Source organism: Muntiacus reevesi, chromosome 12 (assembly GCF_963930625.1).
Source record: "Muntiacus reevesi chromosome 12, mMunRee1.1, whole genome shotgun sequence".
Lineage (NCBI taxonomy): Eukaryota > Metazoa > Chordata > Mammalia > Artiodactyla > Cervidae > Muntiacus > Muntiacus reevesi.
In genome coordinates, this window is record NC_089260.1 from 63,116,799 (window position 1) to 63,139,442 (window position 22,644).

The window sequence follows — 22,644 nt, forward strand, 5'->3', positions numbered from 1 at the left end:
AGTTCTTAAAAAAAAAAACAACAAACAACAAAAAAACTCAGTTCTTCTGTCAGGCTACTGATGCTATTCTGACCAACAGTAATCGCTGCTAAATAATAATCACACATGCATGGTGGCTTCCATATTGGACAGTGCAAACTATAGGAAGAACATTTTTGTCATGGAAGAAAGAAGTTTTTTTAGATAGTGCTGTTCTAGACAATTTAGACTTACACTAGAATCAAGATTGACCTCCCAGATAACTGAATACTTAAACCATATCATTTGATCCTTGCAGGGTTGTGTTTTTTGAACAACAGTTGGTGTTGTAATAATAGGTGTACCCCCAAATCTAAATGGCTTTGCAAAACTGAAGTTCTTTTCAATTTCCTTCATGCATGGAACCTGACTGGTGGGCAGTTTTCCTCCAGGCAGTGATGTGGAAACCTAGGCTCCTTCCATTTGGTGATTCTTCATCTTCAGTATGTGACTCCTAAGGTCATTGCTTGTCTGTTTCAAGCTGTAAAATTGGATGGTGTAGAGAGAGAGTTCGGTTTTTATGCCAGGGCCTGGAGGTGGCTTCTAATTCACTGGCTTGAAATCAGTACTCATATGTCAGATAAGTTAAAAATTGCAGGTTTGGAAAATTCTCCCTTATTAAACTATTTTATTGCTACTGTTTTCTTTTTTTGGAAAAAGGGATCATATGAGCAGTCTGCTCTTTCTGACTCATTTTTGTTTTAGGTTTTTAGGAACTTAGCTCTTGCTGAATTCTTCAGAGAATCAGGGAATCTTTTGGAAGAGGGTATTATCCCTCCTTTAAAAAATGAGAACACTTATTTTCCCTATATATTAAAAGGGCAGCTATTGTTTGGTGGCCCAGATGATGGCACAATGCTTTGATATCCTTTCAAGGGCTATAGAATAGTGTAGCATTTGTAGAGATACTGGATACAGTCATATGGATATTTCTAGTGGTTCTGTTTTCCTATGCAGTTATTATTCTTATTCATAAATCTCATTTCACTGTGTTTGAAAACTTAGGTAATAATTTCAAGATGCCGGGGCGTTCCACTTCAAGTTCAGGTTCAACTGGTTTTATATCCTTCAGTCGTGTAGAATCTGCACTGTCCTCCTTGAAAAACTTCCAAGCCTGTATCAGCTCTGGAATGGACACAGCTTGTAGTGTTGCTTTGGATCTCGTGGAAACTCAGAGTAAGTAATAACTAAAACTTCTTTCTTTTGTATCTGTTTTGAGGCAACCCTGTTCGGTGGCATTGCTCTAGGGATGTGAGATACCACTCACCTTTTGGGTGAGCTTGGGACATTCATTTAACCCTCTGGGCATCTGTTTTCTCATCTTGTTGTATGTATACTGCATAGTAATGTACTGAGGATGAGATGAGATTGACTCATTTGTATGTGTTCAAACCCTTATGTTCAAACCACTAGAAACTGCACTAGAAATTTATGTGCTGAAACATGCAGATTTCTGATTTCAAGAAGCATACAATCAAAAGTATGTGATACTTGTGAACTGTATGGTATATAGCATTATGATAGTTATTCTTCAGTAATTTAACTATATTTTGTTCATGCTTAATTACTCAGTAGACAGACTAAGCTGATGCTAGGGGTACTGAAAGGAAGGCCTCTACAATAAAATGAGAAAAGTTCAGTTTTCCTAAACTTGACCACAATTTTTTGATCAGAAGATCTAGGAAGATGTTATTTGCTTTGTTCGGTTTAGATTTGTTTTTATTTTATATCACAGATAGAAGCAGGGGAGCAACATAATGTTTCTGCTTTCTTTTTACTATCACTGTTTTTCAGCAATTTGATTGTGATATGCCTTTCTTTGTTTATTCTCTCTGGTGTTCTTTGAGCTTTATGGATTTGTAGACTCACGGTTTTGATCAAATTTGGAAAAAATTTCTGCTAGTATTTCTCTCCCTTCTCCTTCTGGGGCTCCAATTACATGTATGTTAGACTGCTTGGTAATGTCCCATAAGTCACTGAGGCTTGGGTCATTTTTTCAAGTCTTTTTTTTCTCCTTGGCTTCAGTATGAATAGTTTCTTTTGCTGTGTCTTCAAGTTCATTAGTCCTGTCTTTTCAAGGGTCTAATATGCTAAGTCTATCCAGAGGACTTTTAATTTCAGAGACTTTTTAGAGCTTTAGAAGACATAAAAAAGAATGAAATCTAATTTTTCTCTTCATTATGCTCGTGTTTTCTTGTGTATTCTTGAGCACATGAAGTGCATTTATAATGTTCTCGTCTGCTGATTCTGTCAGCTCTGTCCATTGCTGCTTGAGTACATTATGTTGTGGAGTTTCTGGAATTTGTCATCTTCCCTTGAAGAGTATTGACCTTTGTTTTGGTTGGCAGCTAAGTAATTTGTGGATTAGGTTGATCCATTCCAGACTTGTTATTAAACTTCATTAGGACAGATCTAGTGTCTTTTTCTCTTCTTGCGTGGCTCAGTGGTAAAGAATCTGCCTATAAATGCAGGAGACACGGGTTCAGTCCTTAGGTGGGGAAGATCCTCTGGAGACGGAAATGGCAAACTGCTCCTGTATTCTTGCCAGGAAAATCCCATGGACAGTGGAGCCTGGCAGGCTAGAGTTCATGGATTCTCAAAGAGTTGGACATGACTCAGTCACTGAGCACGCACACGGTGTAGCGTCACTTTGGGTTGACTTAGCTTTTAGGAGGAATCTGTATAGATTCCTGAAGGGCTTTCTCTGCATGCTCCCTCACTGTGCTCTGTCTTGCAAAACCCCTGATGCTCAGCAGCTTGAACTCCGGTCTCTGTTGGGGCCTTCCAGACTGCTGTGCTCCACTTAGATTCTCCCTCCTTTCTGCAGGGAGGAGAGCAGTTAGAGGACTTGCCTCACTTGATTTCGCAGGAATCCCAGTTCTGCTCTGCCTGTTGTCTCAATGCCTGAAAGCAGTTGTTTCATATATTTTGCCCGGCCTTATGGTCACTCATGGCAGGAAGGTGAGTTCCATACTAAATATTCATTCACAGAAGGCAGCAGAAGTCACCCATCTTTGTGGGTGTTCTCTAAACGTCTTACCCCTGTCCAGCCTGATTTGTAGTCTCTTTTGATGCTGGTGGAGATTTGGCTTTGGTAGGTCATCCTGGAGAATCTCATAGTAAAATCTTAAACCATGAGAGAAGAGCTGTTACATAACCTCCTGGAGGGTTGTATCAGTTTTTTTTCAGGATTTGGTTTGAAGATTTCTAAGTGTTTTTAATACAAACTTCATTTTTATTTTGTTTTGTTTTTTTAATAAGACGTATATTTTGATGCAAAATGCAACATCTTCTGTGTCATTTAAGAAGAAACATAAGCATCAGTTTTTGAAAGATTCATGCTCTAAAGCAGAGATTGGCAAAGTTTTTCCATCAGGGGTCAGATAACAAATATCTGAAACTCTGTGGGCCATGTGGTCTCTGCTGCAGCTACTCCATTGCAGGTCTGACAGTTATTATGAAATAGTTTTGATCCTGTCAACCTTATGGAAGGGTCTCGGGGACTACACAGCTGGTTATGATCCTGAACTGGAGTGCCTGTGAGGAGGACTTAGCTGACCGGAGAAACTCCATACAGAGAGGAGGCCTAGAATGACCCCCACTGGAGTGATTGAGCAAACGCTTGTTAGGAGAGCAGTCTTCACGTGGCACCAGACCGAGGTGCTGTCCAAGGACCCGGAGAGTAGAAAAACACCCGGCATTTAAGTAAATTTGATGCTAACTCAGTCTCCAACAGTAGATGAAAGACTTTTTAAGAGACAGGGCCAAAATTGCCACTTAAATGAAGGACTTAAAATCAGCCTGATATGGGCTTTAGTCCCAGTTACAGCCTTAGTTCTATAACTTGCTCAAAGATAGGTAATTTTCTTTGAATTTTGAACTTATAATTTTTTATCTGTGAAATATCTGATTCTTGCTGAATATGTGAGGAACATTTGGAAGAAAAGAATAAAAAGATGCATATTTAAATTGCCCAAGGGTTCAGTAGATGAGAAAATTTTGATGGAGAGCTTTTGGATTTTACTGCTCCATGCTGCTTTCTGTCTGTGCCTTGCTGAAAGCAGCAGAGCAGAAAGACTGCAGTTATTAAGGTCAGGCAGGTAACTGAATGTCGGTTGAGCTATGCCAAGGAACAGTGGTGATGGTGATGGCCATACTGCCCTAAAGATAAGAGCTGGATTTGGGACACGCATCAAACGTGTGCAGGTGCTGTGCTGTTTCTACAGGTGCTGTCTCGCTTGGTCTGACCTGAAATCCTGCAAAGTAAGGACTGTTGTTATCCCCACTGTGAGCCACTGAGGCTTCGTGAAGCTGAGTACCTTCTTAAGGTCACGCAGTGACTCAGCAGTGGAAGTTGAGATTTGAGCATAAGCGATTTGACTGCAGACTTTCTGCCCTTAACCGTTACACTTTATTGAAAATTGACTTTGTCCTTCAATTGGCATTTGCAGCAGTTGGATAATATTGAAGTAACATTTAGTGATATTTAGCCCAGAAAGTTTTGGTTATTTTGTTGAGGTCGACAGTATCTGATTTTCCTTTCTTCTCCCTCTCCCTTTTCCTCTTCTTTTCCTTCTCCCTTTGAAATTCCAAAGTGAGGTTGCAGACTTTTTCTGAAACAGCTCATCAGCTTTTGTCCTTTTCTGCAAGTGGAGTTTTCAACGACTTCCCTTGGACATTTGTGCGTTTCCTGGGCTTTTTAGCGTCTTCTGTTTATAAAGTCAGAGTTGAGTGTGGTTCTGGAAGGAAGTAGCTGGGATCCTTTGGGGTCATTGTGCTGACCTTGGACTGTCTATTTCTGGACTCGTAATGGCAGGAAAATCAGTTCCTTTTTGGTTAAACGATGGTGGACAGGTTTCCTCCCCTTGCAGCCAGAGCATCCTGACTGATAGAAGTGATATGGTGAATTGACTGAATGATAGTCAGTTTTCTTTCTTGTATCCAGAATTTGTATTCCGGCTAAGACTCATCACCTTTTTAAACCTGATTTCTTTTCTTTTTCACATCTTACCCCATCCAGGCAAGAAACAGAGTTTTCACTTTGTGACAGTTACTTTAGAGTTAGTGATGAATAAAGAACAGTGGTCAGAGTTAAAAAATTGCATGGTCTTGGAAGTTTGTGCTCTTCATGAATAACTGAAGTTTTGCAAACATTAAGTATTTAGCTGAGTGCATACTTCTCAATTTGAATGCTTTTGGGGGTAGTATTCTAGTTTTCCTCCTGAAAGAAGGCATTCCTAAATCTAAAAATTAGATGAATAGAAAGAAAAAGAAGATTATGACCACCCATAACCCTCTCACTCATCATCTAATTTTGTGAAAAAGGAGTAATTATTTTACTTAAATCCTCTATATTAAATTTATTTTCAGAATTACTTAATGGTTTGAGAGGCCAGCACATACTGACGTCACATTCTCAAGGCTTATTTTCTTAGGAAGATCTGGATTTTCATTATATTGTAATAAATTTCTCTGTCTAAAGAACTGCTTCTTACAGCCAGGACTCTAGTTATGGGGAAGGTTTCTTTTGGGCCTCGCTCTTATACTTTATTCCATAATTATGTTATTGAGTAGAAGCAGTAATTAGAAGAAAGTAATGATAGTGGGGTGGTGGCCAAAAGACAATAAAAATAATAATAACCATAAGAAGCCAATGTTTGTATGTCTTATATCACTTTTGTAACTGGAGCCAATTATAAAAGCAAGAGATTATTATAACTTAAATAAATGAAGACTACTGAAAATTATGGTATCTGCAGTGTTAAAAGTATAAAGGTGTGGCCTACAGAATATTAAAAATCCAGGTCTCTAGAAGAGCTCAGTTATTTTGCCCGTGTCTTCATGTTTCCCAGGTGTAGGGAAAACTGCACTGTTTCTACTCTGCTACTCACAGTGCTTCTGACACTTCTAGCTATCAAATGTCTGGGTCTTTTCCCCACTCTAGCAGTTTTCCAAATCTCTGCAGCCACCAGCTGGGTGTCCTACAGTTCAGTTCGGTTCTGACACTATACCTGGAGTTAGTGTCAGATCTCACAAGCTATGGACTCAGTCCTGTAAGTCTGCCCTTTGGGTTCTATTGATAGGATTAGCTGGAGCAGCTCACAGAACTCAGGAAAGCAGTTTACGTCCTCGATTGCTGATTTATTATAAAAGGGTGCATCTCAGGAACAGCCAGGTGGAAGAGATGCCAAAGGCAAGGTGAGTGGGAAAGGGCACAGACCTTCTGTGCCCTCCCCAAGCCTGCCTCCCTCCCAGCACCTCTGTGTGTTTACCAACCCAGAAGCTCTCTGAACCCCACCCTTTTGGGTTTTTATGGAGGCTCCACTACATACCCAACAAAGGCCTGTAGAGTCAAATGCTCTGGTGTTTCCAGTAGTCATGTACAGATGTGAGAGTTGGACCATAAAGAAGGCTGAGCACTGGAGAACTGATGCTTTTGAACTGTGGTGTTGGAGAAGACTCTTGAGAATCCCTTGGACTGCAAGGAGATCCAACCAGTCAGTCCTAAAGGAAATCAATCCCGAATATTCATTGGAAGGACTGATGCTGAAGCTGAAGCACCAATACTTTGGTCACCAGATGCAAAGAACCGACTCACTGAAAAAAAATCCTGGTTCTGGGAAAGATTGAAGGCAAAAGAAAAAGAGCGCAACAGAGGATGAGATGGTTAGATAGTATCACTAACTCAGTGGACATGAATTTGAGTAAACTCTGGGGGCAGCATACTTTTATCACTGGTATAGTCACTTCATTTGTTATCTGTCTGTCCTGTTTGTAAGCCTTTTCCTCAGCTGGTAAAACTCCATGTACTGTTAACTTGTGTCCTGGAGATACATATGAGATACTCTTAAATGTTCCGTCAGCATTATTGTATTGTTTAGTCTTGATCTGGGAACATGCCTCACCTCCTGATGTAAGAGTTGAAGTGGGTGAAGAAATGGGAGCTGGGAGAGCTGACTGTGGGCCGATACTATTAAATAAAGGTGCATGCAGTGAAAACCCCACGTGGCGCAGTGGTGAAGAACCTGGCCTGCGAATGCAGGAGACGCCGGTTCGATCCCTGGGTCTGGAAGATCTCCTGGAGAAGGAAATGACAACCCTCTCTAGTATTCTTGCCTGGGAAATCCCATAGACGGAGGAGCCTGGTGGGCTATAGTACACAGGGTTGTAAAGAGTTGGATGCGACCGAGAAGGCATGCAGACAGGCAAGGTGGTGAAAATCGCTGAGCGGGGTAGTCTTATCCTCACTCTATAGATGGGGAAATGAGGCTCACTGAGTTGAAAAAACTTACCACAGGGCAGACACATAAGTGACAGCTAGGGGATTTGAATTTAAAGCCACTTTGGCCTGATTTCAGCCCCTTGACCTAGATTTTCTGGTGCCACTTTCTCTTTCTGATGACCCTCAGTGGATGGCAGTAATTCTTACCAGCTGTTAGTGATGTCAGAGGCCTTTGGGGGGTATATTTTCTCTATCTCTTATTGCAGTACCTTTATATTTTATGCCATCGATATTAATGTCTGTGATGTTACCTGTCGTATTTGAGGCTTGGTTTTGCATGGTTAGCTTTTTAAGAGTTGTTTTTTTCTTTTAAGTGATAGATTTGTCATTTAAGCCGTGGAGGAAAGGATGGTATATATACTTAATTGTGACTCTGTGGACCAGTGGTCATGTTGGGCATATATCTCTTGATCCAGTTTTTTTACTTCAAGCATATAACTTTTAAATTGTAAATAAACAGATACTTATTAAAAATTAGGTTTTTTCCCCCTCAAAGAAGAGCGTAATATTAAGCTGAATTTAAAGGAATGCAAACAACTAAATGCATTGTGGAACTTCTCTTAATGAATCCCAGTTGTTTTACGTTATTTAAAGTAACCAAGTTCTCCTCTAAGACCTACATAGAAAATAAACAGTTCAGCAAGGCTTCGTCAGACCTGCTTTTCTCTTGATTACTTTATAATATAGTTGCATCAGAGCAGATATAAACAGTGGACCTTTTTTGCAATGTCTGTTATTATTAGGGGGTGTTATCATCAGTGTGTTCTCCGTCATTCAGTCATGTCCGACTCTTTATAACCCCACGGATTGTAGCACGCCAGGCTCCTCTGGTCATGGAATTTTCCAGGCAATAATACTGGAGCAGGTTGCCATTCCCTTCTCCAAGAGATCTTCACAACCCAGGGATGGAACCCATGTCTCTTGCATCTCCTGCATTGGCGGGTGGGTTCTTCACCACTCTGCCACTTGGGAAGCCCTTTGGTGACTCTTAATTTAAAAATCACCAGTGTTCTACCACCTTGGCTTTTCATGTGTTCCCTTTTTTCAGGTGGGCCCCCTTAAGAGGCCATTACCTGATATCCTGATAACAATTAATGCTTTTTCTTAAGGTGGCTCATGCGGTGAAGAATCTGCCTGCAATACAGGAGATCTGGGTTTGATCCCTGGATTGGGAAGATCCCCTGGAGGAGGGAATTGCAACTGGCTCCAGTGTTCTTGCCTTGAGAATTCCATGGACTAAAAAGCCTGGTGGGCTACAGTGCATGAGATTGTAAAGAGCCTGAGCAACTAACACTTTGACTTTCTTGGGCTTGGCTTCCTTGGTAGCTCATCTGGTAAAGAATCCACCTGCAGTACAGGAGACCCCGATTTGATTCATGGGTCGGGAAGATATGATGGAGAAGGAATAGTTTGCCCTCTCCAGTATTCTTGGGCTTCCCTGGTGGCTCAGCCAGTAAAGAATCCACTCGCAGCGTGGGAGACCAGGGTTTCATCTCTGGGTTGGGAAGATCCCCTTGAAAAGGGAACAGCTACCCACTCCAGTATTTTGGCCTCGAGAATTCCATGTACTGTATAGTCCACAGGGTCGCGAAGAGTTGGACACGAGCAACTTTCACTTTCATTGTATTTTTGTTTTGTTATGTGTTTGGCCTTTCCTTTGAACTGGATTTCCTTGGAGCATAGACCTCAGGGTGCACTTAGGATATTTTCAGAGACTGGGACTATCAAATGTTGGATGGATATCATTGTGTTAGTAAATGGCTTTTAATGCAGTTCATTAAATACAGATATTTGGATTCAAAATGCAGAAAACTAAATTGCTTTCCCCAATTAGAAATTGAGCACTTTTGTTCATTGTTGAACCTAATTTTTTAATACTTTGCACTTAATTTTTGTGTCAGGACTGATGAATCCAGTAGTGCTCAAACGTGGGAGGAATTACATTAGAGGGCTTGTTAAAACAGATGCCTGGGCCCCAGTACTAAAGTTTCAATAGGTCTAGGACAAGCTGATGTTGCTCCTCTATGGGCCAAGAACTCTGGTCTAATCATTATTTGCCCATTGACGGGAAGCATACACCACTAGGTGGCACCAGGACACTTGTTAATCAGGTCGCCGTTGGGCCCTTGCTGTGTGTGTTGATTGCCGGTTCAAGATGGTTTAAAAGGTATAATCACTAAGTTACTGACATTTCATAACTTGGAACCCGAGTTATTCTGTATATCTAAGGATACAGAAAAATGTGTTGATTCTATCAGAACAACATAAAGGTAGGGCTATTAAGGTTAAGGTCACCTCTTCCAGGAAGGAATGAGGACTATACCTCTCCTTTTCACTGGTTTTATTTCTGTTTATCCAGGTTACTCAGTTCATTTACCAGAGATAGATGCTGGCCCTGTCACAAAATAGAAGAGTACATCTCATATTTATTACCTACCATTCTACCTTAGTGAATCTTGTTGTTGTCGATAACATTTAAAAACCACTTTCAATTATATGTACTGTTCATACAGATATGAACAGTAGGTATAACTCTATCGGTGGACCAACTGTAGTGGGACAGTTTGGGGATGTTAGAAAGTGTGAAATGTGTTTTCCTTTCCTGTTGCCTTCCTTAGTCAGAAAGCCGAGTTGTTTCCTTTTTAAGACCCACAGAGAGGAAAGTTTGGGCCGTTGCTGGCCTCACCTCACCTCGTGTTGCTGTGCACTGTAACTCCATAAATTTCCAGCCATTCCAACACCTCCAGATTCTCTTTCTTCCCCGACTCTAGCAACCTGAGAGCTGGCATGGTTTCTACACATGATGGAATGTGTGGAAATAATTGCTTGCTGTGCTCTCCTGTTTGCTAAGCTCTCCCATCCACATTGGGATGTTACTTTTTGAAACAGTAAATGAGTCATAGTTTAGTTTTTAAAACAGAATTTGTATAGTACCTGAATACTGCCTGGGTTTTTCTAGATGCTGGAGAACAATCTTTGAAGCAGAAGCATGGGTTTGGTTTCAAAGACCTAACAGGTATGAAAATGACTACTACAGAAAAAACTGAAATGGAGTCGCTCGATCAGATTTTAAAATCAGACTGGCACTTTATCATGTATCTTTGATCACCTAAAAGAATTAAGACTATTTTAATTTTAGGAAAAGGAGACAGTTCATAGTAGAAGTAGAACAGACTTTAGAATCATTTTTGAAACATCAGGTCCTTTTTAAAAGACATAAAAGTTTGTCTTTCAGTAAGAAAGGAGGTTTTATTAGATTGGTGATTAAAAGATGAAACCAATTTGATTATTCTACAGAAGATATTTATTATCCAGATCCATTTCTCCCTCTTTATCTACTTTACACCTGAAATTACGTATGTGTGTGCTACATAAATGTAAAGTATTATTTATATGTAACAGCACTGGTCAGTAAAAATATGTGAGCCACATCTTTAAAAATTTTCTAGTATCCTCATTACAAAAGTAAGAAAAAAGAGGAGGCAATAATTTTAGTAATATTTTATTTAATCTAATGTTGTCTAAACTATTATCTCAACATATAATCAATATGACAATTGAGTTAATTTTGTACCCACATTCTTTTGTTAGTCTGGACTAGCCGTGTTTCAGATGCTTGATAGTTCCATGTTAGAAATGGCAGTTGTAATAGCAGCAAGTATAGGGGGCATTTCAGCTTTCAGTGACTTGAAGAGGAGGGCAGAAAATTGTAATGGTAGTTAAATCAGTTTTGCATATTTTTTAAAGTGGTTTTGGTGAGTATTCACATTAAACCAGTTGGTAAAATAATATATTATCTGTTGATTTTTTTTCTCTCTCTCTTTTTTTTTTTGAATCTTATTAGTCTTCTACCACTGGTGAGATTGGTATTTTAGGTTTTTCCCAAAATTGTTTAACTAGCTTAAAATTACTTACTTCTGCAGATCCTATTAATATTTGTTTCTGTTTGAAATGTCACATGCTGATTTGACTCCACACCTACAATATTTTCATATTTTGTAGTTGATGTGTTAAATTAGTTTCTTGCTGGTGTTGAGCAAGCTCGAGAGGCTCAGCCTCTTAACTTCAGCAGCCAGAATATTCTGGTTGCTGTAAACCATTAGGCCTGTCAGCAATTGACCTTGGAAATGCTAATTTGCTTGTCCCTGGGTGCTGCTCCGGGCACTGGCTTTCTCTCTGTGGGTGGGAGTTATGAACCCAATTTGGAGAAGAACTAGAGGCTCTTGGGGCGAGTTCCAAAACAGATGTGCTTCTTGCTTCACTTTTGCATGTGACCAGCTCGCAAGAGGCATTCCTTGCATGAGTTTCTTTAAAGGCATTTTGGAGTTGGCACTTTCGCCTAGACTGAAGTTGAGAGGAGGCTTCATTGCCATTTGGATCTGTGCTTCCCCTTATTCTAGCAGCATCTGGGCCATAATGAGGTTGATTAAAAATGATCTCATTGCTGTTTCATTATTGCTGTTGATGGGATTTTACTTAGGATAACTAACCTAGCTTTCTTTTAATCCCCTCCCAGTTAATTGCTCTATTTTTTTATGGCTAAATAGTATTCTACTCTTTGGATATACACATCCTATGTGCACTGATAGACATCACATTGTGGTTATTAATAAATTGTTATTTGTATGTTATTAAGAAATGCTGTTCTGCACCTTTGATTTGCATTTCCCTGATGAGCAGTGATACGAAACTTCTTTTCATGTTCTTTCTGGACATTTGTGCATCTTTGGAGAAATGTCTACTCACATCCATTGCCCATTTTGTATTGTATTTTGTATTGTATTATTTGTTTCTGAGTTGTAAGAGTTCTTTATGTTTTCTAGGTATCAGTCCATTATCAAATAAGTGATTTGTAATTTTTTTTCCCATTCTGCACGTTGTCTTTTTATTTTCTTGATAGTAGTCTTTGAAGTGTAGAAGTTTATTTGATGAAGTGCAATTATCTGTTTTTTCTTTTGTTGTCTGTGGTTTTGATGTCATACCTAAGAATTCATTGCCAAATCTAAGGTCTTGCAAATTTATTCCTAGTTTTTTCCCGGGAGTTTTATAGCTCTAGCTATTATATTAAATTTTGAATGAATTTTGTATATGGCTTGAGTTAGTGGTCCAGTTTCATTCTTTCGCATGTAACTGTGCAGTTGTCCCAGCACCATTCCTTCTCCACTGAATAGTCTTGGTTCCTCTTTCTTGAAATTCAGTTGACCATTGGCATACTTGGTTATTTTTGGTATCTCAGTTAATTCTGTTCCATTGATAGAATTCTGTAGTCCTGTCCTTATGCGTGTACCTCAGCGTCTTGTAGCTTTGTAGTAAGAGTTGAAGTTGGGAAGTGTAGTCCTCCAACTTTGCTCTTCTTTTTCAAAATTGTTTTGGGTCTTTGGGGTCTCTTGTAATTCTATATGAATTTAAGGTTCAGCCTATCAGTTTCTACAATGAAGACAGCTGGGATTCTGATGGGATTGCATTTATTTAGATCTTATTTAATTTCTGTCAACAGCGTTCTCAGAGCATTAGTTTTACATTTCTTTTGTTAATTTATTCTAAAGCATTTTATTCTTTTTGGTGCTATTGTAAATTGAATTATTTTCTTAATTTTGTTTTCAAATTGTTCATTTCAAATTGTGAAAATACAGTTGATTTTTATTTCTTGATCCTGTATCCCGCAACCTTGCTGAATGCACTTATTGTTTATATGTATATATAAGTATATTGTGTGTATATGTGTGTATTTTTAATGGATGTGGTATGATTTTCTTTATGCAAGATCATGTCATCTGTAAATAGAGATAGTTTTATGTCTTCCTTTCCAGTTTTTTAATTTCTTTTTCTTGCCTGATGCTAGAACGTGCAGTAAATGCTGTGTTGAATAGAAGTGGCAGAAACAGGCATCCTTGTTGTTTAGGCAACCCCATGGACTCTAGCTCATCAGACTCCTCTGTCCGTGGGATTTTCCAGGCAGGAATACTGGAGTGGGTTGCCATTTCTTTCTCCAGGGGATCTTCCTGACCCAGGGCTTGAACCCGCTTCTCCTGCATTGGCATGTGGATTCTTTACGACTAAGCCATTTGGGAAGCACAACAGGCGTCCTTATTGTGTTCCTTATCTTAGGACAGAAACATTCAGTGTTTTCTTCATTAAGTGTGATGTTCTCTGGAGAGCTCCCTTCCTCCTGCAGTGTCCTCCAGCACTACCCCCATTGAGAAAGTTTAACATTCTGCTCACTGTAAGGAGAAATGCCTGAAGCAATTTCATTCATTACCACAGAGCATGTATAAAAAGATAAGCTCTGAGCTGGGAGAGGCAGTAAACTGATTAACTGGCACAGCACACAAATGAGTAAGTAGAATAAAACTTCCAAAGGCTGTGAGGGTACAGTATGTACAGTAAACAACGGGGCACTGTGGGGTTAGTAGGAAATTCTAGCTGAGGACCTTTAGGGGCAATTTCATGCAGAAGATGATGATCAAAAGATGACTGGCGGCTTCTGTAGTGTGGGAGAGGGTATCTCTGAGGAAAGCAAAGGTGAGAGGTGGTTCAAAGAGTTTGGTGTCAAGATCTCTGGAGGGTCAGGGGTTTTACCTTAAGTGGACGCTATCAAGTTAGCCTGCCACGGTTGGATGGATGCTGGCAGAGGGCAGGAGACCCCTGAGTCTGAGACAAAGGCCTTTTCTGTGGTACATCAAGCCTTGTGAACCTAGCTCCTGTAGGTTCACTCCCAATCTGAGTCTTTTCAGGGCTGATAGGGAAGCGCTCCAGGGTGATACTGCGGTGGGCTTGTGTTGGAGTTGAGGAACCTTAAGCTTGGGGAACTCAGATGTTTTTAATAGGCAGTAAACCTGCCTGAGTTTTGCTCTGGAGTGAGACTCTTGCTCTGTCTTGTCTTCCAAAGCTTTGTTCACTCTGCAAACATCCTTGAAAGATAGTCTGGGACAAAAGGGCAGTTCATGCTTCCGCACGTTGTGCAGAGATGTGTGAGGCACATGAAGAATTGCTTCCCAATACCTGATAGATCCAGGGAGGTGCAAGTAGTTCACCTTGAAAACTCGCTGCAGTTTGGTGCTCAGAGTTTTAGCAGCATGCATTAGAGCTTTAGTACCATTACATCAAGATGATGTAGTACATTTCATCCTGCAGTAGTAAGGCCTTGGTTACTGCCACTTTCCTTCCTTCTTTTCCTTTTCGCCCAGTAGGGCAGTAGAATACTTTGGTTGGCTAGGTAGAATAATTTAGGACTTTTAAGAACCAGATCTGAAAGTTAATAGCATGGAGACTTGAGGTTTTGGCTTCCTCATCTGTAAAATAGGGGATAATATTGTCCTTATATCTAATGAGTGTTTGATTGTGGGCCCACAAACAGCTCCTTTATTCCCACCTTATTTAGGGTTGATGTGAGAATTGAATAATATGTATAAAATGCCCTCCACAATACTTGGGCCAAAGCACTCACACTGTATCGGTCAGTTACCTTTTTTTCCAAATTTTTGAACACATCCTCTCATTTGCTTGTTTTACTGTCATTTATAGTTTTTATTCAATCTCCAAACAGCCCCACAGAGCTGTTTTCATTAGATTTTTTTTTTAATTGAAGAATCATTGATTTACAATGTTATGTTAGTTTCAGGTCAATTACTTTTTGACCACTGCAGGTAAAAAAAATGTTTTTGTTAATAGTTATTTGGGCCCTTTGCAGAGGGGAATGATCCTTTGGAGCTCTTGGTTGAGAATTAGTATTGTATAAAGTAAATACTGTACAAATTTAATATTGTACAAATAGCCCTGAGTTAAAATGCAAGTTCTGTTATCTACTATCTGTGTAACTTTAAACCAGTTACTTCAGTTCTTTGAGCTGCTTTTTCTTTGTGGATAAAATAGGTCCAATATATCCTTTTCACAGTTGTTGGTAGTTTGAAACAGTTTATGCACTTTGTCATGCCCGAGGTACTTTTCACCTTGGCTTGTCAGCCTGTAAGCACTTACCTTGATAATAAAGAGAATTAGTGAATAAATAGCTGTAAAGTATATACCTTCCCATTGGAATGAAGAATGACACTGAGAAAATGTGTTGTGGTGGCCAAGTGTATGCGGGGGAAGGGAATAGGGGGTTGGGCATTATCTTCTCAGTAGTAACAAAATGACGTCTGTGATGGTTTCTGAAGCAGAAACGTGTTCTAGTTTCAGAAAAATTAGTATGGGATTTAATTTCAAGCACAGAGGATCAGAGCGCCTTTGGGACAGACTGAAATAGATATTTAAACTGGCTGCAAAAAAAGATTATATGGTCTGTTACACAGAAGATGCAGTTTTGGTTAGTGCTCTCTACTCTTAGAGCTTTCCAGAGTCCTTGGGCTATTTTGGAGTTTGTTGAATTTCAAAGAATTACCCTGTATCTGCCTTATTTTTCCAGGGTGCACTATGCACCTGTATTTAGACACTTAATAATTGGGAAGGAAAATACAAATAATAGTTTAGTAATGAACCCTACTAAATTCATATATCAAATCCCTAATAATACCCAGAAGCCTTCTCACAGATCCAGATGAACTCAGAGATTATCATGCGAGTCCAAGAGTTGTTTCACATGATTGGCTGTGAAACAGTTTCTCTTCTTTATTCTTTTCCCTTTTGATTAACTGATGGCATGTTCCCGTAATTTCCCACTCATCCAGTTATTTAATGATATTAATATTTGCATTTTCACTCCAGTGATCTTGTTTTTGCTTCTCATCCTTACTGTTCTCACCAGTGGGGGAACTTTGCAAAACATAAGCAAAATCCTTCACATTTTAATAGAGCACAAGTGAAGCAGGTGACTGCCTTGTGAACAGGGGTTTTAATAAATCTTTCTTCTGTGTTTATTTAATGGATTTCATTGGTCCCAGCCAATGAGCACCATGGGAATGGGTTTCTCAAGAACCTTTAGAAAGTATACTTGCCAAAATTTGAATTTCCCTGTTTAAGAGGTGACTGATTTAACTTCTCTTTTTCATTAAGACTGCATTTTAACTCTGGATCTGGGAAAGAAATGAAGCTTTAAGAGCTAGGATAGGTACTCATACGTTTATTAGAGGTTTGAGTATTATAATTGGTATTTGTTTTAATTCTCTGGCTATAATGTGGGAAGTGGTTTCCTAGGAATGAGCTGAAGGTAGATCAGCCAGTCAGGAGGCTGTTCGGTCCCAGGCATTAGGTAGTAGTGACTTGGACTAGAAAGGTGGTATGAGGTTGGTGAGAAGTAGACAGATTCATAAGAGACAAAGCGGGGATAATTGATGACACTCAGTGATCTACTGAATATGGAAATTGAGGGAAAAGGAAGAAGTCAGTGTACTCGTTTCTGACTGAAGCATTCCCCATTAAGAGCCTGGTGTATTATTTTGCTATTTCTGTGGAACAGCTTACCAGAAACTTAGTGGCTTAAAACAACACACAATCTTATTCTCTGACAGAGCTGAAGGTCAGAGGTCTGAAGTGGGTCTCCCTGGGCTAAAATCTCCGTGTCAGAAGGGCTGTGTTCCTTGATGGAGGCTCTGGGTGAGAGTTGTTCTCTTGCCTTTCTCAGCTCCTGGAGGCTGCTCACATTCCTTCCATCTTCCAGCATAGTGGTGGCCAGTCTGGTCTTTCTCATCCTGCATCACTGTGACATTGACCCTCGTGCTCTCCTTCACTAATAGAGAGCCTCGTGATAATATTGTTAATAGGTGTACCCAGAGTAACCCAGGAGAATTTATCTCCCCTTCTCAAGGTCACTTGATTAGCAACCTAAATTCCCTCTCTCCATGTTATGTACATACTCACAGTTTCTGTGGATTAGGAAATGGAACCTTTGGGGAGGGGGGCTTTATTCTGCCTACCACAAATGGGAACTCAAGGACTAGTGTTTTGGGGGAAATGAATTCAGCTTTAGATATATCTCCCAAGTGGAGATGACCACTAAGCAGTTGGTCTTTGAGTTTGGGGTCAAGAAGGTAAGTATTTGGGAATAGCCTACCCAAGGGAATTGAAGCCATGCAATGTGTATTTGTTACTTAGAATATGTGAAATGAGCAGAGGGTCTGGGCCAGCATCCTGGGTTCTGGGTGAAGCTACAGACAGATGAGATAGAGGTGGGGCTGCTGGGGGATAGGAGCACATCTAGCAGGATTTGGTTTCAGGGAGGTGGTTCTGTTTTCATCCAAAAAGGATGCTAAAGCATCTTTTTAAACCTCCTATTACAAGTCAGGAAACTGAGGCCCAGAAAGACGAAATAACTTGTCTAAGTTGAACTAGTTAACAGGTGTACTTCTTGATTCCTTCTTCAGTTTGTCTGCTACACTGCATCTAAGTCCATTTAATCTTTTCAATTTGAAGATGGTGTTGAGAAAAGATTTCATGTGCGTGTGTGTGTGTTTCATAGGTGTTCTGAATACCAAGAAAGTAAGTTGTAGTAATAATGTTATCTGGCTAGTCCCTTACTTACATGCAAATAAAATTCTTTACACCAAATAGCAGTTAAGAATTTTTTTTTTAATCATGTAGACTTTTCTAAATGCAGCTTCATCTCTTTTTGCAGTCTCCCTTTCTCCTCATTTGGTTGTTCTGTGCTCTCTGTCTCTCTCTTTTAAATAAACTTTTTATTTTGGAATAATATTAGTTTTACAGAATGTTGTAGAAAACTCAAAGAGTTTCCATATACACTCACACAGGTCCCCTATTTGTTGAGATCTTGCATTCCCATGGTACATTTGTCAGAACTAAAAACAACATTGGTACTTAACTATTGACTAAACCAAATGGTACACACCAGACTTTTCAGATTTCACTAATGTCCTTTTTCAAGACATTGTCCAAGATCCAGTCCCGGCTGTCACATTGCATTTAGTCACCATCTCTTTTGTCGCATCTTAGTCTGTTTCTTTTTTTCCCCATTTTTTTTTTCTTGGTTTTTATAACCTTGACAACTTTGAGGAATCCTGGTTAGATATTCTGTAGAACGTCCATGAATTTGGGTTTGTCGTAGTTAGAGTGAGATTATGTGGTTTTGGCAAGAAGACCATGAAAGTCAAGAGCCCTTCTCATCACATGACACTAGGGGGTACACGCCATCAACGTGATTTGCTGTGATACAGATTTTTGGCACCTGGCCCCAGGGGTGTTTATCAGATTTGTATACTGTAAAGTTACTTTTTTCTCCCTCTACATACTGTTCTTTGGAAACAAGTCATTAAATCTACCCACACAAGTGAGGAGAGTTAAGCTCCGCCTCTTAGAGGGACAAATATCAACATACACTATTGGGAATTCTCTTGTAAAGAATTGTATTACCCCTGTCCCAGTTCCTAAATCATCTGTTTCTCCAAGGCGTCTGGTTCCATTTATCAGAAATTGATATTTAGAAACTAAGATCTGGTCTCTAGGTATGCTTGTTGGTGGCACTAGTGGTAAAGAATCCGCCTGCCAATGCAGGAGATTTGGGTTTGATCCCTCAGTTGGGAAGATCCCCTGGATGAGGCATGGCAACCCACTCCAGTATCCTTGCCTGGAGAATCCGATGGACAGAGGATGCTGGTAGGCTACAGTCCCTGGGGTCACAAGAGAGTCGGACACTACTGAAGCGACTTAGCATGCACCAGAATATCACTGCTTCTAGGCCCTTTCAGCAGTCAGAGATAGGAAGTGTATGCATGTATTCTAACAGATATGAACACATAGCTGTCATTGTTTCTGTATCTGTCCATCTGTATCTGCATTAAGGTATCCATGTGTTCATACTGATGTCTTGAACTCTTATCTAGTATCACATGCTAAAATTGTAGTCTTCTTCCTTTGCTTATCTGTAACTTCCCTCTTCAACATTAAGAGACTTGATTCCCGCTGTCCCCCATCCAGATACTTTATTTTGTAAAGCAGATTCAGAATTGTTAGACGATACCTCCGTGATGGACTTTATAAGCTAGCATACAGTGTTTATGTACAGTTCTTTTTGTCTTTAGTATTAACAGTTTTTAGTCAAAACACCATTCAGGGTTGCTTAAGTCAGCTCCTTTCCCCTCCAGCTTCCTTCAGTGAGCTTGGGTCAGATATCTGTGATGCAGGTAAATTCCTGTGTCATAATCTACATTCCATCCCAGGATCCATCAGATCCCTGACTGTTGCTGTGTTGTGGTTCACGTTGTTTTGTATACATGAAGGTTTTGTGAGATAAATTTGTATGGGTTTTGACATTCCAATCTCTGTCTGAAAATGTATACTATACTGAAGACATGTTTACTAGCAGCAGCGTTGGAAGTGTTATTCTGAGACCAAAACTGGGAATGAGACCACGATCAGTTTTATAGGTCGGCAGTCAGGGTTAATGAATCTTCTGTGTTCAGAGGTCGGGAAATAGTTCATGTATCAGGAAACTTCAGTCATCACATGTTTGGAGATGTTGGGGTTTAGAGGATTAGGCATATCTCAAATACAAGGTAAAGAGTTATATCACTCAATCAGGACATAGATATTGGAACTTAAAAGTGATGGCAAATGAAATCTACATAAAAGGACATAGGTGTATGTGGTACACAGCCAACAGGAGCAACATGGAAGTAGCTGCAGTAAGTTCTGAAATGGAAAAAATGCTTGGGGATTCTAAGTACTTGAAGGGAAAGGTTCTGTCTCTTTGAAACCCCTACAGAAATGTTTCTCAAACTGCCATTCTCAACAGCCTGTCATAGAAACAACTGGGATGCTTATTTAAAATTGCAGAATTAGAGTTCTAGAAGCCAAGCCCAGAAATCTGTGTTTCAAAAAAGCAGCCCAAGTAGTTCTGATTCCTCCTGAAATTTGAAAACGTCTGCCCCTTGTAGTGAGAGTGGGATGCCTTAAAGGAAGTAGCTGTACCCTTGTGTTTACTAAGTGAATTCCACGTATGCCTTCTGATCAGAAAGCTGATTTTGCAAATAATATTAGAAAAATGCCTAATACTTATTGAGTGTCCATTCCGTGCTGAGTGCTTTTAGTAGAGTAGCTTGTTTAGTTTCTGTGCAGAAGATACTGTTATTATCCTCTTAACAGAAGATTAATAAAATTAAGGTTTAGAAAGTTTGAATAACTTTGACAAATAATTCTTTACTGGTAGGTTCAATTCAAACCCATACATTCTACCCACAGAGCCCCTGTTGTTAGTTACGTTTGAAATATTTGCTTTTGGGCGTTCTTGCCTTGCATCTTTATAGCTTCAGAGATAAATTAGCCCATCTAAGAAAGAAGAAGAGACTATTAAAGTCACACTGCCGTTTTGGTGCTTTAACAACTAAAAGTTTACATGTGTTTATATTTTATTGTTCATATTCAGCTCTCAAGGAAGCGGTGTTACAGTGATATTCCTGAACCCTAAGAAGAGGCATGTATCCTAGAACAATTTTAAAACTGTTAAATGATATTTAAAATAATATGACAGTGTCACATTAATGTAAAAGTACAGTACATGGAGCGTAAGAGTAAGATCACAGATGTATAGACTTTTATACCTGAAAGGGACTTTAAGACCATCAGTTCCCTCTTAAAACAAGGGAACTGAGACCCAGAAGATGAAGTTATTAACTCCAAGTCTCTGAGCAAATTACCAAGAGACCCAGTTGTCCTGATTGAGTTCAAGATCATGTTCTGTTTCTTAAGTATCTTTATGAAACAATTAAAAAATTTGTAACTGGAATTGTTTTTAAAATCCATTCCATTTAGTTGAACCTGATTAAAAGTTGCATAGATGTTCACTGGGGGATGACAATTTATGGCTGAAATTAGAAGCAAATCTAGTAAATTTGGAAGGAAAGTTGGCTACATTTACAAAAATAGATGTTTGAGTAAATGACTAGGATACTTAAGCAGGAAAGTTTGTTTTAAAACAAAGGCTTTTGTGGAAGGTATTATTTATGCAATCTTATATTCAGTTCTGGTTTTCTAGCCTTATAAAGTGGCCTAAAATAATTCAGGAGTATAAAAATAGGAAAACAGCTGACTGAGTTCTAGATTTGTTGAAAACAATAGATTTGAAGTAACAGTTCCTTTTTTGTCTTAAAATTCTTTGAATTCAGAAAGAATCTCAGAGAAAAGCAACTTACCGTTTTAACGGTAAAACATATTAGAACAGTGCACCTCTGGGACTTGCCTGGTGGTCCAGTGGTTAAGACTCTGCGCTTCCACTGCCAGGGTGTGGGTTCAATCCCTGGTCAGGGATCTGAGATCCTACGTGCTGCTCTGTGCAGCCAAAGATTTCTAAGAACAATGCCCCTCAAAGTTTCCCGGACTTCAGAATCCGCTTTGTGTACAGTGTTAATCACTCAGTTGTGTCCGACACTTTGCAACCCCATGGACTGTAACCTGCCAGACTGCTCTGCCCATGGAATTCTGCAGGCAAGAATACTGGAGTGGGTCACCATGCCCTCCCCCGGGGGATCATCCTGACCCAGTGAAGCCACCTTCACTGCTGAGCCACCAGGGCTGCCTGAGGACTTGTTAAAATACAGATTGCTGGTCCCCACCTCAGCATTTCCAGTTCAGCTAGTTATCTGGTGTCAGACCTGAGAGTTTGCCTTTCTTGCAAGTTTTCTGGGGAATTGCTGATGCTGCTTGTCAGGCAACCACACTTTGAGAACACTGAATTCGAGAAAACAATTTATAATGAAAAGCAGTCATACTCTGGTGAGGTAATTATAGACTAAAAGCTGGTTTCTTTGGTATCTGTTACATAAATGATTTCTGTTGATTCATGTTTCCATACTTTACTAGTAAAACCATAATGATGACAATGAGAGACATTAAAATGTTGTGAAGTCCCATCTGAGTCACTATGATAAAATTAAATTATATTAAGTGTGGTTTAAATTATATGGTTAAATGTACTTTTTTGGTAATGTAGTTGTCTGAAAATTAGGAATTTGTGTGTGGAGTACATTAAGGGAATATTTAAATTTATTTATTTTGGGGTACACTGGGTCTTTGTTGCTTTGCTCGGGCTTTCTCTAGTTGCAGAGAGTGGGGACTTCTCATTGTGGTGGCTTCTCTTGTGGAGAATGGGCTCTAGGCACATGGGCTCTCAGTAGTTGTTACTCTTGGGCCCTTTCAGCAAGAGGACTCAATAGTTGTGGCACATGGGCTTCGTTGCTCTGAGCCATGTGGGATCTTCCTGGACCAGAGATCGAACCCGTGTCCTCTGCATTGGCAGGTGCATCCTTATCCACTGTGCCATCAGCAGTGTTTTAATTTGCATTTCCTGGATGACCAATGCTGTCAAGTGCCTTTTCATGTGCTTTTTTGGCGTGCACTTTTCGTGAAAGTGAAAGTTGCTTAGTTATGTCCAACTCTTTGCAACCCCATGGACTCTACAG

General features: G+C 39.8%; 1 protein-coding gene across 8 annotated transcripts in view; it reads left to right on the plus strand.

Moving 5' to 3' along the window:
- NSMCE2 (NSE2 (MMS21) homolog, SMC5-SMC6 complex SUMO ligase) overlaps nt 1-22,644 on the plus strand; it is a 230,332-nt gene that overhangs the window by 4,325 nt on the left and 203,363 nt on the right. For 6 of the 8 annotated variants that reach the window (XM_065903317.1, XM_065903318.1, XM_065903311.1 and 3 more), the window contains exons 2-3: nt 1,024-1,194; nt 10,260-10,316. In XM_065903317.1, coding sequence (XP_065759389.1) covers nt 1,038-1,194; nt 10,260-10,316 — 214 coding nt within the window. In that variant the 5' untranslated portion in view covers nt 1,024-1,037. The remainder of the gene's footprint in view (nt 1-1,023; nt 1,195-10,259; nt 10,317-22,644) is intronic. The other 2 variants (XM_065903314.1, XM_065903316.1) reach the window with 1 other exon arrangement.